General features: G+C 46.3%; 1 protein-coding gene across 4 annotated transcripts in view; it reads right to left on the bottom strand.

Annotated features, from left to right (window-relative positions):
• Positions 1-2,517: 2,517 nt before the first annotated feature.
• LOC125311580 (arginyl-tRNA--protein transferase 1) overlaps positions 2,518-17,500 on the bottom strand; it is a 97,988-nt gene continuing 83,005 nt past the window's right edge. For 2 of the 4 annotated variants that reach the window (XM_048269786.1, XM_048269785.1), the window contains exon 12: positions 2,519-5,662. In XM_048269786.1, coding sequence (XP_048125743.1) covers positions 5,484-5,662 — 179 coding nt within the window. In that variant the 3' untranslated portion in view covers positions 2,519-5,483. Of the gene's footprint in view, positions 5,663-17,500 lie in introns of all 4 variants that reach the window. The other 2 variants (XM_048269788.1, XM_048269783.1) reach the window with 2 other exon arrangements.

Below are 17,500 nucleotides of genomic sequence, written 5' to 3'. Positions count from 1 at the left end.
AGGTCCTGCCTCTGCTCTGTTTCGTCTCATTTCACGGCCTCTCTCCATCCTTCTTCCTTTGAGAACACACACACACACACACACACAGCTTCTGCACATCCACATGGAAACATGGTTGTAAAACCAGAGGAATGAGACGTGGGGAGTCATACCACTCCTCTCTCTCTCTCACACACACACACACGCCATGTTGCGCAAACAGCATATAAGTGTTCCAGGTGGGTATTTGGATGGGATGAAAAAATAGTTTAGAGCAATTATTTGTCTGAATTGGCTCAAGAAATGTGCAAATTGAGTCTCATTTAATGCTAATTTATGCTCAACATTAAAAACATACAGATACAGTATGTACAGTATTCATTTTGTCCATCTTTTAAACGGTGTGAAGTTTACTGGCGCGAACAAGCTATGTCCAGAGTGCGTGAATAAATCAGGGTTGAAATGCCGCCTGTCAAATTGCACATATGAACACATCAGCCACTGGAGTCAGTGCTTCTGGCATTTGCTGTTTTGGTCTGGTAGGGCTGCAGTTCTCAGAACAATAGCTGACACCGCAGATTGGGTCTGGTACAGCCAACACATCATATTCCACTGTGAAAGCTTACTCCAAAGAGACCAATGATAGATTAGAAGCTCAGTCCAAACAATTAAACTGAACAGCATTTGGTGATGTGTCCAAATTGTGTTTTTTGGCATACAAAGTCCAGTTCACTTCTAGTTGTTCTCATTTAACAGCCAAAGAAACCATTGAATAATAAAACTATGTAACTGATTGGCTGATGATCAGCATAGTTATTTTTACAAATGATTTCTTCAATTGCTCCTCATGGATTATGTAAAATATATGTCAGCTACTTGTTTAATGGATGTTTAATTGTTAGCACAGGGTGACACAGCAGACAACGCCCTTGAGCTGAATGCTGTATTGAGAGCTACATTATTTGAAAACGGACACCTTTTTAAACAAGAGTAGCTTAAAAAATACACCCCTGCTGACTTGGTGCAAAGCCTCCAAGTATACGGCTTTCAACTCACAAGAGAGAGTGAGACAGAGACAGAGAGAAAGAAAAAGAGAGAAAGAGACAGAGAGAGGGAGAACATGCATAAGTAGGCTACTCTGTCTTTGTTTGGTGGGTGTAGGCCCAAATGAACCGACGTCTGTACAGACACATCACTCAAGCCGAAGCCAGTTCTTCACAAGGCAGTGGCAGTGTGTTCCAATGGCAACACGACCCACATACTAATCCACTACCATTTATTTACTTGATTCATGAGTCCCCCCTCTGTCTCTCTGTGCCTCAGAAGACATAGGCCAGAGCTGCTTCCACTCTGCCGTTCGTGAACAAGGGAATTGGAGAGGCGCAATGCCAATCTTCCACCAACTTTTCACGGCATTTCAAGTTACTTCTCAGAAGTCTGTTTATGGTTTTTGTTTTTGTTTTCATGTTTGAAAATGAGACCATCCCTAGGCACACTGAAGTGAGGTGGAAGGCTTAAGGGTGGAAAGCAGGCAGAAGGATTGTAATTGTGGAAGCTTGTGTGACTCATAGGCTGTTGCCACTGCTGTGTGTGTGTGTGTGTGTGTGTGTGTGTGTGTGCGTGAAATGGAGACTCTGAGACTAACGCAGCATGGCAGGCCCCAGGAGCGTGGATGGGGCAATGGAGGGAGGAGAGGGAGCACGCAGTGGTGAATGGGGGGGAGAGTGGACCTTGGGCCAGCATTCTTTCATTTCTGATCCTGTCTCACGCTGTGGTGAAATTACCTTGTCACTGGTGACGCAAACTCCTGCCTTTGCTCACGGACCATCAGAGTCTGTCTCTGTGTGTGTGTTGAGGGAATGGAACGGGATGATCAGAGGTTCTTTCTTGGAGAGAGAGAAAAGACATTTTCTTTGTGTATTGCTAGCGCTACTGGACAGTTTGTTATTGGCCGAGTCAAAACTCCCGGGCAGCTGCACGGTCCCCAAGCCTGTCAAGAGTCCGGTCTAGGGCTCACACACACAATGAGCCTCCTTGTCACCCGTAGTTTCACCTCAGAGGCTGCAGGCTTCCACCTGAGCTAAAAGAATGGAACCTCACCAGGCCTCTGGGTTCAACCTGGAGCTCAGTCACCTCCACACACACACACAGCTGGGTTATCAAAGCCAGAGGCTGCTCTCAAACTCTCCACCCAACATGACTTACACCACCTGTCAGTAGGCCCCTCCCACCACATTATAGGCGGAGTGTTAGTCTGCCACTGGGATGTGTGTGTGTGTGTGTGTGTGTGTGAGTGAGAGTGAGAGAGAGAGAAAGACAGACAGTGCATGCAGGATCTAAGTGTTCATCATGCTCAGCTAGCATAGAATAAAGAGAGAGAGAGAGAGAGAGAGAGAGAGAGAGAGAGAGAGAGAAAGAGAAAGAGAAACCTCCACAGCGTTGTCTGGTCCTCATTTACACAGATCCAAGCTGCTTCTAGTTACCATTTTGCACGGGTACTCTGCAGGCTACACATCACGAGTGACACTCACATTTTTTAAATATTTTTTATTTGTTTTTGCAACAAAATAATAATTATTGTAATAATATTAAAACAGATGCACTTAAGCTATAAATGTGTTACAGAGAAGAGAGAGAGAGAGAGAGAGAAATAATAATAAATCCAACTCAAACAAAACAAAAGAAAACAAAAAATAAAAGTATCAGAGGACAAAGCCGAGTTTTGTTTCACTGTTCCACAGAAAAGCCAGTTTGTTGGGGTGTGTTATAATTTAGCTGTTCTCACCACAGCTGCGTCGAGCAGACAATGGGGCTGGATGGGACCTTGCCTCCACACGCAGCCATCTCCCTACTAGGCCGGCCACTGGCTGACAGGCAGGCTGTGGGGGTGGAGTGGCCTCTGATATGTATAGACCTGGACATGAGGGTGTGTGTGTGTGTGTGGTGGGGGGATAGCAATGGTAAGTGAGTAACCAGACACTGACCCATAAGGTACAGATCCTGCTCCACCCTGACCCAACCCAATCCCAGCGCCAGGGCCATGCTGGATCTAGTGCAGAGTGCCCTGCTACCTGGAGCAGCCTACAGCATGGAGGAGAGTGTCTGAACTAAATGACAGTCATGGGAGCATGGAGCTTCTGTGCTTGCATAATATTATGGTCGTTGTAGTGATATGTGTGCGCTGTTTATTCAACGTTCAGCGAGTTTAGCTGACATTTAATCCCATTCGCTTTAGTGCTTGTAGGACTTAACACCTACCTTGTGTAGACCGTTAATCAACCGGAATCTGTAATTCTGTTAAAAGTAACAGCTGAGCAATACTACTGAGCATACAACTGAGACTGACAGCACATCTCCATATTAATGCTACCAAAGCAAAGTGCTCCAGTCTCCAGTCTAGCTGCAGTCATATCAGTGCTGTATTTCCTATGCTGAGTTTGGTTCTATTATCTTAATTATGGGATCAATGAGGCCTGTGCTGTCTCAGCCATCAGATACATGTGAAAAACTCAACCTCACACACTCCATAGTTTATTCCGTGGCCTACTGAGGAAGTGCGTTCCAGACCACAGGAGCCCTGGTGCCGGGGAAGGGTGGGTGGGCTATGCTCTCAGTGACTCTTCACCATCAACCCCTTAATGACCCGTGTCTGACCCTGGATCAGGTGAGGCTGACCCACAGCTGATAGTTCACTGACTAGTCCATTGTCAGTCTTGCCAAAAAGGGGGACAACGGTGACAGCCAAGCTCATGCCAGTACTACTGTGTACACACACACACACACACACACAAACAGAGAAGCATCTTGGAGGCACTTGCTCCCAGTATGGATCTAATCTGAAATGTGTGTAGATGAATGTGTCTGTGTGTGTGTGTGTCTGTGTGCATGTGTGTGTGTCTGTGTGTGTGTGTGTGTGTGTGTGTGTGTGTGCATGTGTGTGTGTGTGTGTGTGTGTGTGTGTGTGTGTGTGTGTGTGTGTGTGTGTGTGTGTGTGTGTGTGTGTGTGTGTGTGTGTGTGTGTGTGTGTGTGTGTGTGTGTGTGGTCTGGTCTGGGGATCATATGCCTGAGAAGCACATGAATAATACCAGGACTTTTCAGAGCTCTGAGGTTCAGCTGGATTGTGATCACAGAAAGACAGAGTAGAAGCAGGAGCAGGAGGAGGAGGAGGAGGAGGGGAGGAGGAGTTGGAGGAGAAAGGGATGGAACAATAACATTGTGCAGAAGTTTAGTGAGCGATGGGACAGTCTCTGGCATTGCTAAGCGAGATCAACACACACGCTAATAGAGTGGTTATTGCATTGGGCTACACGGTGGGGATACGAGTGAGCCGTCTACAGAGAGGACAGAGACACATACTGACATGCACGCACAGGGAACGTCAGAAAGACAGGCAGGCAGGCAGGCAGGCAGACAGAAAAACAGACAGACAGACAGATGAAACAGGCAGGTAGACACACAGAAAGACTGGTTAAGACTGAGAGACAGTAACACTGGTAGAGACAAAGACATGCACATGTAAAATGACACAAACAAACAGACATGCACATGTAAAATGACAGACAGACAGACAGACAGACAGACATGCACATGTAAAATGTCACAGACAGACAGACAGATACAAAAAGTACTATAACAGACTATTTAGACACAGAAACAGAGTAACGCTGACACAACCAGCCCAGGGAATAACCCAGCTTGCGGCGGAACCTAGAACTGTGAATGTCGACTCCACACCTGAGCACATCTTCACACTAACAAGCAAGTAGCAAGCCCCGCCACACACCAGGCTCTTGGGTGAGTTTTAATGATGTTGCCAGAAACATCAGTGATAGGAACCACTGTACAGAGTTGTATTATGGGCTGTTGAGAGTGTTTTTTGGTTTTTTGCAGGGGCCAGGGTGACCCAGGTCAATGAGAGAGTGTGAAGACAGGTGAGGAGGTCCAAGGCTTTAGGTCCAAGGCTTTAGGGAGGACTGGGGAGGCCATTTGGGGGGGTGGTAGGTAGAGGAGGCCCCAACATGGCATGCAGGGAGGCTGGCAAGATTGGCTACTTGACCCTGATAGAGATAATGACCGGTAGAGATAACAGAGTCAGATGTCAGAGTTTTTGATCCCCTCAGGGCCAGATCTTGGCCAAATCAGGGCCAGTTGTCTACCAGATCTCAGCTGCAGAGCTGCAGCGGCTCAGGAAGTGGAGGAGTGCAAAGGGGGTACATGCAGGAGGTCAGAGCCAAGGTTGGATGGGCTGATTAGAGGAGGACACTGAGGAAGTCTTTGGAGAAACACAGCAGCGGTCAATGTGTTGAGCATGAGAGGAGATCATGGGAGGTGACGGAGACGCACAGTCAAACAAGATGTGCGTGTTTGTGTGTGTGTGTGTGTGTGTGCGTGTGTGTGTGTGTGTTGGGGGGTGGGGGGCTGAGGAGATGTGACACCTGTTACCGTAAGCGTGACTAAGGGGAAGGTGTGTGTGTGTATATGAGAGGGTAGTCCTGGGCCCAGTTCAGGCCCGGTAGAGCAGAATCCTCTCGGCGCAGGGCTGGCCCACCAGCTGGGCGTACTGCTCCACCTCGGGCTCGTCGCCGGAGCCCTTGCACTTGCGGGTGTAGGCGGCGTACGGCATGACAGTCCGGCGGAAGAGCACCAGCGCACGACCCAGCTCTCGCAGAGCGCGAGTGTCCACTGTGAAAGAAGAGAGAGGGAGAGAGCGATAGAAAGAGAATAATAGACAGAGAGAGAGAGAGAGAGAGTTGGAACGAGATAGAAAGAAAGAAAGAAAGAATACAAAGGGAGGAAAGAGAAAGGTAGGGGGAAAAAACAAACAGAATTAACATCAGCAATTTTACTTGCCGAGTTAAAACAACTCCAAAGCACTTTTTCTCTGCCGCTCGCACGCTTTTTGTTTATCCAGCACCAGCTTTGGAAATAACGATGTCCACAGACAAGGTAGAGTATGTTGCATGATTTCATGAAAGTATGATGTATTGCGACCTCAGAAGCAAGTCAAATTTGTAGTTTCTCAGGGTTCTTGCATGTTTCAGTAAGTCAAATTTAAGACCTTTTTTAAAGACATTTTAGACCATAAAGATTGAGAAGACCTACAAGACACATTACCAAAAAAATATTCAGATCAAAGAAATTCTGAAAAAAGTCATTCAAAAAACATGAATTTAATACACACAAGTATTGTCTCCCCAACGTCTACAACCCAACTGCTTTTGACATTGCTCACTTGTACTGTAGTATACGCAAGGAAAAACATCTGTGTCCCGTGCCAAATGCCCTAAACCTTAAGCCCAAAATGAAAATAGGCTAAAACAAACTTGCCCTCAAATAGAATCTAGATTTCATCTTGTAAAGGAAGTCAAAAATGAGACTGGTGTTGAAACTGGATGTGAAAGTGTATTTTGGGTAGACATGCATGCCTCTGCACCTGTGTGTGTGTGTGTGTGTGTATGCATGAGAATGTGTGGGGGTGTGGGTAGGCTATGTGTATGAGAGTTGTCCGGGACAACGTTAGGCTTACAGCATTTTGGGCCTAAGATGATCAAAAGCCCCCCTAAAATATATAGTAGCCTAGCCTAATAATATATGTCCAAATTCACGTCCATTATTCTCTGTTGAATTGCTCATGATGGAGTAGACCTATTTATCTCACACAAATCACACAGAGTCACGTGAAAGTATAAGTATATAAGTATAAGTATATATACTTTTTTGATCCCGTGAGGGAAATTTGGTCTCTGCATTTAACCCAATCGTGAATTAGTGAAACACAAACAGCACACAGTGAACACACAGTGAGGTGAAGCACACACTAATCCCGGCGCAGTGAGCTGCCTGCTACAATGGCGGCGCTTGGGGAGCAGTGAGGGGTTAGGTGCCTTGCTCAAGGGCACTTCAGCCGCGGCCCACTGGTCGGGGCTCGAACCGGCAACCCTCCGGTTATAAGTCCAGAGTGCTAACCAGTGGGCCACGGCTGCCCCCGAAAGAGCGGAACCAGAGCTTTTGAATGATATTTTTGCATTTTTTGCGTTCGCATTTTGCGGCTAGCTTATGTTTCTCTGCTCTGACGCCTTCACGCCTAATTGAATAGTTTTTTTGCAAAGTTTGCAACGAGCCTCGTAGCTGGAGCTGGGTAGCCTACCACTTGTAACCAACAGCGGAAAACGCTGTGATCTAGCCATGTCTCGTTGAAAGTACACTTTCCCATTTTCCACACATAGCCGAACTTTAACAAACACAGGAAACGCAGACGTATTTCACAGGCAGGTATTGCATTTATCACAGGATTTGTATTTAGGACCAACACCAATATCCCCCGGAAAGAACTAGCCTACAACACACCAAACCGAACCAACGTTCTGAGGTCAGCTTTCTGCTGGTTTGCTAGAGCTCCGCTTTGAAGGCTACGACTCAATATTTTTTTTCTACTTTGTAATAACTTGCTGCCAGCGTCTGGAAATGAACGATGGTAAAATATTTTTTAGACCTGGCTAAATTAAATTTAAGACCTCGGATGAAAATCTGGCCGTTTTTAAGACGTTTTAAGGCCTAAGGTTCTAAGTTCAGAATTTTAGACTTTTTAAGACCCCGCAGGAAGCCAGGTTTCTTTGTCTCATTCCATCAAACTACAGATCCGCTACCCGATCTGGCTAATTTGCATAGTGTGGTTATAGCCTATAGAGGGCCGCGAAGTGAATGCAGAAGTGCCGTTCACCCTGTTACAAGTTGATGAACCACTGAAACAATTTTGGAAACATTATTTTAAGGTACAAAAAAACTCTTTGGTGTTGCTTTAAGAGCGTGCGTCTCAAAGCAGCAGCTGTCAGCCTTCAGCGGCCTGTCTGAGTGCAGTCGGTCAGTCCAGTATGCCACTTCACGAAGGCCCAGAGTGTTCAGACCGACGTAAATAGCTCAGCACGCACATAGTCTTAAGCCGCCCCGCACTGAAACAGAGTGGAGATCTGGCGCAGCAGAGCAAACACGGTTAAATCAATTGTAAATATATTTCTGAACGCGCGTCATAGAGACGCAAATGACCCCAAAAAATCTCACCATCTGAAACTGATCATATAAGCTGTGGGTAACCTAGTTCTTGAGCCTTTTTATTATCTATTTTTTTAGTGCTGGTGGTGGTGGGGTCATCACATAGTTTCTTAGAAAGGACACACCAGCATAGGCCTTCGGGGTCGGGGTGGGTGGTTGGGGTTCAGTGCCCCCATCTCTTCTGGCAGGCGAAGGCTGGCTGGGGGCCTTTATGGTGCTGGCTCAAGCCCTGCCTGAGTGAAACTCAGAGTCTCATTAGTTGTTCAGTAAAGAAGGCCAGAGGCTGCCCAGAGGCCTCTTGAAAGGAGCAAGCGTAGGAGAAGAAGGAGGGGAAAACCCCGGACCAGTTTTCTCTCAGTCCTCCATGTCCCTCTGGAGCAACAGAGGAGGGCCTCCTGAGGGGAGTTTGGAGGAAAGGTCACCGCGGGGTCAGATCACTCAGTGACCTTCAGCCTCACCCCTGACACCCCCCACCTCCCCCACACCTTCCTACTCTATCCTCTCCCTCCCTACCCATCAGCACTGAGGGTCCCAGGGCCAACGCCCCGCCCGTCACCCCCTGGGCTCCTGGAAAGGCGCTGGCTCTTCATTTCACAGTTGGATTGTGGGTAATCCTAGATCCAGAGGTCTGAGAGTCAAGCCAGTGTGATGCAGGAATGTCCAAAGACTGACCAAAGGCTATAGGAGTGGGAAGACCGAAACGTCCTGTTCCTTCTAGAATTTTGTCTGCATATGCTTGCTGTGTGTGTGTGTGTGTTCTTCGACACATTATTTTGCTACCACCCTACACGTGGACTATAGGCACTACCTAAGCCTGATGAAGTCTTTTGTCAGGAGCACAATATACTGTAATCCTATGGCATTTACTGGATCAAAATCCTTCATAATGTATTGTGATATAACATATACAGAAGTGTTGAAGCCACCTGAGGGCACGGCCATTGGTCTGAGTCTCAGTAGCTCATACGAGAGGGAAGTTCATAAGTAGCAGTGGCTCATTTAAGCAGTTTAAAAAGCTTCTTCAATGTGCAAACATCTCTCAGATTCATGGACCTCTTAAAGCAAGCGTTTAATGTACAATCCACAGTATTTTTCAAAGCGGAGACATGATGTGTGTGTGTGTGTGTGTGTGTGTGTGTGTGTGTGTGTGTGTGTGTGTGTGTGTGTGTGTGTGTGTGTGTGTGTGTGTGTGTGTGTGAAAGTGTGTGTGTGTGTGTAGGGCCACTAGCCTTACGTAAACGGGCAGAAATCAGCAGAACATAAACACTGATTCAAAGTCAGCGAACTGGTGGAGAATGAGTGAGTTTCTGAGTTATGATTGTTATTAATAGATTCCACACCATCTTGAGACACACACACACACACACACACACACACACACATCAAACACACATGTGTGCACACACACACACACAGACAAACACTTACTTCACTCTTGCTCTCATCTGGTGCCCAGCTGAAGTAGATTTTGGTGTGCACTAGATATCTGTGAGTGTGTGTGTGTGTGTGTGTTTCTCCACATAACCCCACACATGCAGAGGATACAGCTCCACTCGCAGCCAGCCCATTTCCAATCCCTGAGCTCTGAAGCCCCTGACGACTGCCCCCCCCCCCCTCCTCCTCCTCGCAGGCAGTCAACACCCATCAGACACGCCACACACAAGACGGATGGAGACCGCAAGACTCAAGTGTGCAAAACCAAAACCAGGTGAGAGGAACAAGAGAACAGAGATACAAAAAAAGAAAGACAAACAGAATGCTCATAGCAAGACATAGATGAAGAGATTTTTTTTTTCAAAGATGAGTGAGAATGAGAAAGTGCAGAGACGAACAGAAAGCAAGAGAGATGGAGTGAGGAACAGAACTAGATGTGTGTGTGTGTGTGTGTTTCTTTTGTGTATCCATGCCTGAGTGTGTAAAAGCGGCTGCAGCCCACACATGCAGAGGATACAGCCTTGGCACTACATTGTATTTGGGAAAAGAGCTGTTAATGTTATTTTATTTATTTATTTTTATGCCCATTTCCAATCCCTGAGCTCTGAAGCATCCTGATTTTATTGTCTGCCCCTCCCAGTCCTGGAACGGCGCTGTTTTACATCTAACCAGTGGTGGACATGTCCAAATGGGCCTTGATGAAAGCCTCACATTTTACACTTTTGTCCCTATTGTTATCAAATATAGGCTGACACTGAGGTCCATGGCACACACAAGGACGGATGGAGACATTGTTTAATAGGATATACACGCCGTTATTCTAAAATCAAAAAAGTGTGCAAAAAACCAAACCAGGTGGAGAGGAACAAGAGAACAGAGATACTTAAAAAAAAAGAGCCACTTCCTAAAGACAAACAGAATAAACAGCCTCATAGCTTTTTAATTTCAAGACATAGTAATCAAAGATGAAGAGATTTTTTTTCAAAGATGAGAATGATTTTGTAGAGAATGAGAAAGTGCTGCTATACATTTGCATTTATAGTTTTCTACAAATGCAATAAACAGAAAGCTTAAGAGAGATGGCAGGAAAAAAAACCAAGCATGTCCATAAACATCCTCAGATTTATTTCGCTTCAAGAAGAAATGGGATGTGAACATCGCCCTAACAGAATAAATTACACACCCTCCCCACACACACACACACACACAGTCACACACACAAACAAACACACACACACATTGCACTTCCTGTAATCGCTCTGTGTGAGTGGAAGACTGACCCGGTCCATCCCCTGTGATGACCAGGACCAATGAACAGGAAAGGAGAGAAAAAAGCCTAGTATAGCACTAGTAGCAGAGACAGAGAGAAAGAGAGGAAAAAGAGAGAGGGAGAGAGAAAGAGAGAGAGAAGGAGGGAATGTGTGTGGGGTCAGAGGAAGAGGTGAGAGGGTAGAGTGTGAAAAGTGAAAACTGAGCTGGGCTGGTGAAACAGGAAGGAAGAAAGAATGACACTAAAAAGAGAGAGAGAGAGAGAGAGAGAGAGAGAGAGAGAGGAGGAGGGAGAGAGAAAGAGAGAGAGAGGGAGGGAGAGAGAGAGGAGGGAGGGAGAGAGAGAGAGAGAGAGAGAGAGAGGGAGGGAGAGAGGGAGAGAGAAAGAGAGAGAGAGAGAGGGAGGGAAGGAAAGAGAGGGGAAAAAAGGAAAGACAGGCTAGAGGAGAGGACGAGTAGAGAGGAAGAGAGGAGGGAGAGAGCTGGCATCTGGACATGAAAAGCCGTCAAGTCTATAACTGTCCTCAACATTTTGTCATTTCATTTTTCATCTCCTGAGTTCTTCTTTTGTTCTTTGTATTAAAATATTTATGAAACTATTTCTGAGTTATTTCCATTTCTGCTCTCTATAAGGGAGAAAAATTAAAAACTTGGAAAAAGCCCTAAGGCTGGGCACTCCTCCTGTTTCATAAGGAGCGCTTGTTTTCAGAGTTTGCCGCAGTGTGTTACATAAACATGTTCCCCGTCTTCCCCTCCCTCCTGCTCAGTGGTTCCCCTCCCCTCATCAGACCCCCCACAGCTGAATATTCAGCGGTCTACGATCTGGGCTCATCAGCAGCTGCTGCTGCTGTTTGGGGAAACTTTTAGAATGTGGGTCAACGTGGGCCCAGGGTAAACAGGTTATGTAAGTCTGTCCATCCTTTTACACACACACACACACACACACACACACACACACACACACACCGCTGGATTAATACAGCTGCTGGATATATAGCCAGCTCAGCAGTATCTGAGAGACACGCCAAAAGGCCTGCCCACCATACACACCTCAGACAAGAGGGCGAGAAGGAGACACACACACAAACACACACACACACACACACACACTCACACACACACAAACAGGAGGGCGTAGAGGAGACACACACACATACACACACACACACAGGAGTGCGAGGAGGAGACACACACACACACACACACACAGGATGGCAAGGGGGAGACACACACACACATACGAGGGCAAGGAGGAGACAGACACAAGTTTGTCCAATTTTTCTGTCATCCTGTTCTGACCCTTTCTGGGTCTGTCCATTATGCGTGACGACCTGAACAAGGATCACCTTAACACCTGAGATCAAAGAACAGTGAGTGGCTGAATAAGATGAAGAGATATGGAGAGAGAGTAGGAGAGAGGGATAGAGAGAGAAAATGAATGTGTATGAGTGTGTGTGTGTGAAAGAGACACACTCATATAGACAGAGAAATGAAAACAGAAAAGAAAAGAGAAGAGAGGGGGAGGGCGGAGAAGTGTGAGTTTAAACTGGGGGTGATAAACAGATGTGTTAGAGGGCTTTGGAAGGCTAATTAAGTGGTGGCTAACACTGAGCAGAGCCGTCGGCACAGTCCCCGGCCCTCACGCTCTCTCTGCCGTCCGTCCAAACATCCGCCTGCTCTATAAACACACATCGTGACTGCCCCCCCCCCCCCCTGCCCGCTCACCCTGGCTCATCTTCTCTCCTTTCCTCCCTCAAACATTTCACACTTGTTCCTGAAGCCCCTGTATTCCTCCATCTCTCCTCTCATTCTCCTCTTTTCATCCTCAAACACATCTCTATCTCTCTCTCTCTTTCTATACATGCATATCTCTCCATCACTATATCTCCTCCTGATCCATCCGATCACTCATTGTTTCTTTGCACTCTTGTTGCACTCCTCTCTCTCTCTTTCTTTCTCTCTCTCTCTCTTTATCTCTTCCTCAGCAGACTCTCTCAGTGCCGGCGCCACCGGAGGTTCAGTGACACGCGGCTCAGGGAGTGGTGGAGAGAAGTCAGAGGTCACGGCAGAGAGGACTTTCTCTGGAATGGCCAGGGGTCACACCCACTCGTAACCATCACACACGCCACAGGAAGGCCACAGGATGCAGCCCCCCTCCCTTCTCCACACACACACACACACACACACACACACACACACACACACACACACACACACACACACAAAAACAACACATTAGGATTCCATTACTACAGAATCTCCAGAAGTGTGTGAAGTGTAGTATATACAGTACCCTCCAGAGTTGTTGGCCTTATTTGTTATTCACCTCTGATAAAGTTGACTAAAAAGAGGAATATAAAATCATCTTTTGGAAATTGATCTTAACGCCTTAAGTAAAAAAAAAAAAAGAGGAAATATCCAATCTTTAAGGACACCAATTTTCTTTGTGAATGAATAATGTATCATAAATAAGTCCTGGTGACATGGTCCTCCTCAAAAGTATTGGCACCCCTATGTTACATTCCCATAGAGGCAGGCAGATTCTTATTTTTAAAGGCCAGTTATTTCATGGATCCAGGATACTATGCATCCTGATAAAGTTCCCTTGCCTTTGGAATTAAAATAGCCCTACATCATCACATACCCTTCACTATACCTAGAGATTGGCATGATGTTATTTCAGTTAGCCTATTAGCTGGTTTGATTTGCATTGAGCTCATAGAGTCCTCATTTTTCTTTTTCATTAATACCACCATCAATTACATTCACTCTACGTTGTGTAAAACGTGTACTCTAACAATGAGCTCATATACGAGCATATCAATAAAGGATCATTTGAGTTCAAATTTAATTAGATTCGATCTCTAAAAAAAATCAACAGAAAGAGAAAGCAAAAGGGAGCGGAGTAGTTTGTGGCTGAAGAGAGCCGATAAGTTTAGCTAGGGTAGGAACAGAGGAGGGTAGAAAAAGAGAATGTGCCCCTAGAAGGCGTAATACCCCCTCCGGGGGTAAAAACCATCTAGTCTGAGCTTGAAGACATTCTCAATGTGTCACGCTAACATGACTCAGGCAGGGGGAATGTGGCCCTGTGGGCAAACAGCGACAGTGCTTTGGGGGAAAAGGATGGAAAAGACCGGAACAAACCATAAAAGAGACTCAATCAGGAATACATCTCCAGCTAACATCCTTCCATCCATCCCTTTGTCTGAGAGAGGAAGGGAGAGAGGGAGAGAGAGATGGAGTGAGAGAGATGGAGAGAGAGAAGGAGAGAGAGAGAGATGGAGTGAGAAAGAGATGGAGAGAGAGAGAGATGTAGAGAGAGAGAGATGGAGAGAGAGAGAGATGGAGAGAGAGAGAATGTGTTTGTTCTGGGTTGAGGGTGCTGGTAAGTGTTCTGTAAATACAGCGTCTACTTGACTGAACCACTGTGCTCTGACTCCAGACGACACACACACACACACACACACTCACTCATACACACACACACTCATACACACACAAACACACACCATCTCTTCCTGTCTTCTCTTTTGGTGGGGGGGATTTTCAATTTCAATGTTGTTCCATGCAAAGACAATGTTTATATTAGTGTACCAATGAAGGAGAGGTTGCAATGTCTTTATGTCGATCTTTCTCTCTCTCTCTGTCTCTCTCTCTCAGGAGCTAAGACAGACTGGAGACATGCTCTGAATGAAGTACTGCAGCACAGACAAGGTGTCTGGGAGTACAGGGAGGAATGGAGAGAGGGAATATGAGGAGAGAGAGAGAGAGCGAGAGAGACACTTCGTTTTTGGAATAAGACACATAGACACTTAGTTTTTCTGTGTCTTATTCCATGTTCCCTCCATACTTTGTATGACTGCTTTGGCAACACGAATGTCTTATTTGTCATGCCAATAAAGCATTTTGAATTTGAATTTGAATTTGAGAGAGAGAGAGAGAGAGAGAGAGACACGGACGCAGACGGGGCCAGGGAGTTTGTGAGGAAAGGCCCGGGGGGAGAGAGCAGGGGGTGGGGGGGGCGAGAGGCGCACACATCATTTGTCTCCTCTGGATCTCAACGTCCAGTCACAAGGCATTTCTCAAGAGCAATGCAATAAAGAGGCCCTGCCTCTCTCTCTTTCCCACTCTATCACTTTCTCTCTCTTTTTTTTGGTCTGTCTGTCTGTCTCTCCTCTTCTTCTGTCTCCACAGCAGCTTGGCACCCTGTCGCCTGGCTAAACGACCCACACATACGCTTTCAATAAACAAGCACTGTTAAAGCCCGAGCAAGACCACAAACACACAGCTATGTGCCTGTCTGAGTATTTCGGTGTTTGTGTCTATGTGTGTGTGTGTGTGTGTGTGTGTGTGTGTGCACACCGGCATGTTTGTGGGGGACGTGTGTGTGTGTGTGTGTGTGTGCACACCGGCATGTTTGTGGGAGACCTGTGTGTGTGTGTGTGCACACCGGCATGTTTGTGGGATACCTGTGTGTGTGTAAGCTTGGAGTGTATGTAAGAGTGTGAGTGCCAGTGCTGGCGCCGGTCTGAACTACTCTGGGTTCAGGGGGTAACGTCTGTTCCAGCTTTATGAGCGTTCATCTGAATAGACAGATAGGCACAACTTACTCTGTGTGTAAGACAGACAGATGGAAGGAGAGAGAGAGAGAGATAGAGAGATAGAGAGATAGATAGATATAGAGATAGAGAGATAGATAGATAGATAGATAGATAGATATAGAGATAGATAGATAGATAGATAGATAGATAGATAGATAGAGATATATAGATAGATAGATAGATAGATAGATAGAGAGAGAGAGAGAGAGAGAGAGAGAGAGAGAGAGAGAGAGAGAGATAAAGAATATTGTATATCTTGTCTGGGGTCATATAAAGGACTTGGCTTTGTGTCGGTGAGAGTGGAGTGATGTGAAGCCTGTGTGTGTGTGTGTGTGTGTGTGTGTGTGTGTGTGTGTGTGTTTGGACAGCCGATTGCAAAGTTTGGATAACAGTTTCTCTGACACCTCATTAGCCCAAGGCCTGGGCCCATGTCCCATGATCCTTTGCTGCTGGGGCAAACGCTACCCTACAGCGGTCACTGCACTTCACTCTGGGTAGTGGATCCTCATAGCAAACACAGGGATTAGGCTTTCCTCATGGGGACACAACCCATATGTGTGTACACACACACACACACACACACACACACACAGACTCTACAGCCCCACCAACACACACATAGTTATATACTATAGTTGACCAACTTTATTAACAGTAGGTAGTCTCAGTGCCAATCATATACATATATACAGTAACTGCTGCATGAGCATTTGAGGAAACGACAAACACACACAAAAGCATACACATGCCTTCTTACTCACACACACAGAGCAAAGGCCAGGACTGGATAATACCTCTGGCTACAGATAACTCTAAAGCAGGGTGGAGGAGGTAACTGCTGAAACTAATCGATTAACATCAGAAAAATGTTCCACACTGGAGTCCAGAGTTGTCCTAATGTTAACCTGCTTTTCTGCCCTCCTCTGTGGATGTGGATGTTGCTCTCGCTCTCGCTCGCTCTCTCGCTCTCTCTCTCTCTCTCTCTCTCTCACACACACACACACACACACCAAGCCATCAAAAACATTCAAGCCTCTGCACATAAAATTCACATTCCAGGCAGCACACATACACTTATTATGATCTTGCTATTACACACTGCAACACACATACAAAAACACACACTCACATTACCCTGAGTGGCTTCCAGCCAGTGGCTTCTCTCTTCCCAGCATGCATTGCTACCCGGCCACTGTGGAAGGCCAGCGGCGTGGCAGGGAAATCGCGTGCGTGTTTGTGTTCAAGAGCTCCACCATCACTCCCACTAGCCTCTCTCTCTCTCTCTCACCCAACCCAAATCCCACTGCTCACGTTAGCCTTGAGAGTGAGTGGTAGAATGTGTTGGCATAACATCTCAGCGCACAGAACACATATACACACACACACACACACAGAGAACACAAAAGCACACAGAACACACACACAAAACACACACTCACACAAACACAGAAATCACTTTGCCAAGAGTAACAGGCAGTATGGGAGTGGAGGTATCATAGTGTGTGACACACACACACACACACACGCACACACACATTTGGAGGCAGCCGTGGCCTACTGGTTAGCGATTCGGACTTGTGACCGGAGGGTTGCCGGTTCGAACCCCGACCAGTAGAAAGCGGCTGAAGTGCCCTTGAGCAAGGCACCTAACCCCTCACTGCTCCCCGAGCGCCGCTGTTGTTGCAGGCAGCTCACTGCGCCGGGATTAGTGTGTGCTTCACCTCCTTATTGCAATGATGGCCTTTTAGTGCCAATCACAGACAGTGAGTTTCTCTCTCTGTCACAACTCCTCACACACCCCAACTCAGCAGCTGTTCCATCCTAATAAAACAGAATAATGATAATTGTACACAAATATGAATTATGTACTATGGCAATGGAGAAGGGTGTGTGTGTGTCTGCATGTTTGTGTGGGCATGTGTTCATGTGTGTGTGTGTCTGTGTGTATGTATGAGTGTATGTTCATATTTAGGTAATATAAGTTTCACATCAGCAGGTCCTTTCATTATGGCAGGAATATACGTATTGAGCAGCAAGGACATTTCTCTTTCTCTCCAGTGAAGAATGAAAGCCTTTCCTCATCGCTCACTTGCAGGAATTCAGGGAGGACATTTGTCATCTTTTCAAAATAGGTTCTCTTAATGTTTACATATTTTGTGCACTGTGT

Source organism: Alosa alosa, chromosome 18, assembly GCF_017589495.1.
Source record: "Alosa alosa isolate M-15738 ecotype Scorff River chromosome 18, AALO_Geno_1.1, whole genome shotgun sequence".
Lineage (NCBI taxonomy): Eukaryota > Metazoa > Chordata > Actinopteri > Clupeiformes > Clupeidae > Alosa > Alosa alosa.
The sequence above is the reverse complement of the archived record's forward strand: the minus strand, read 5'-3'. Positions and strand labels throughout refer to the sequence as shown.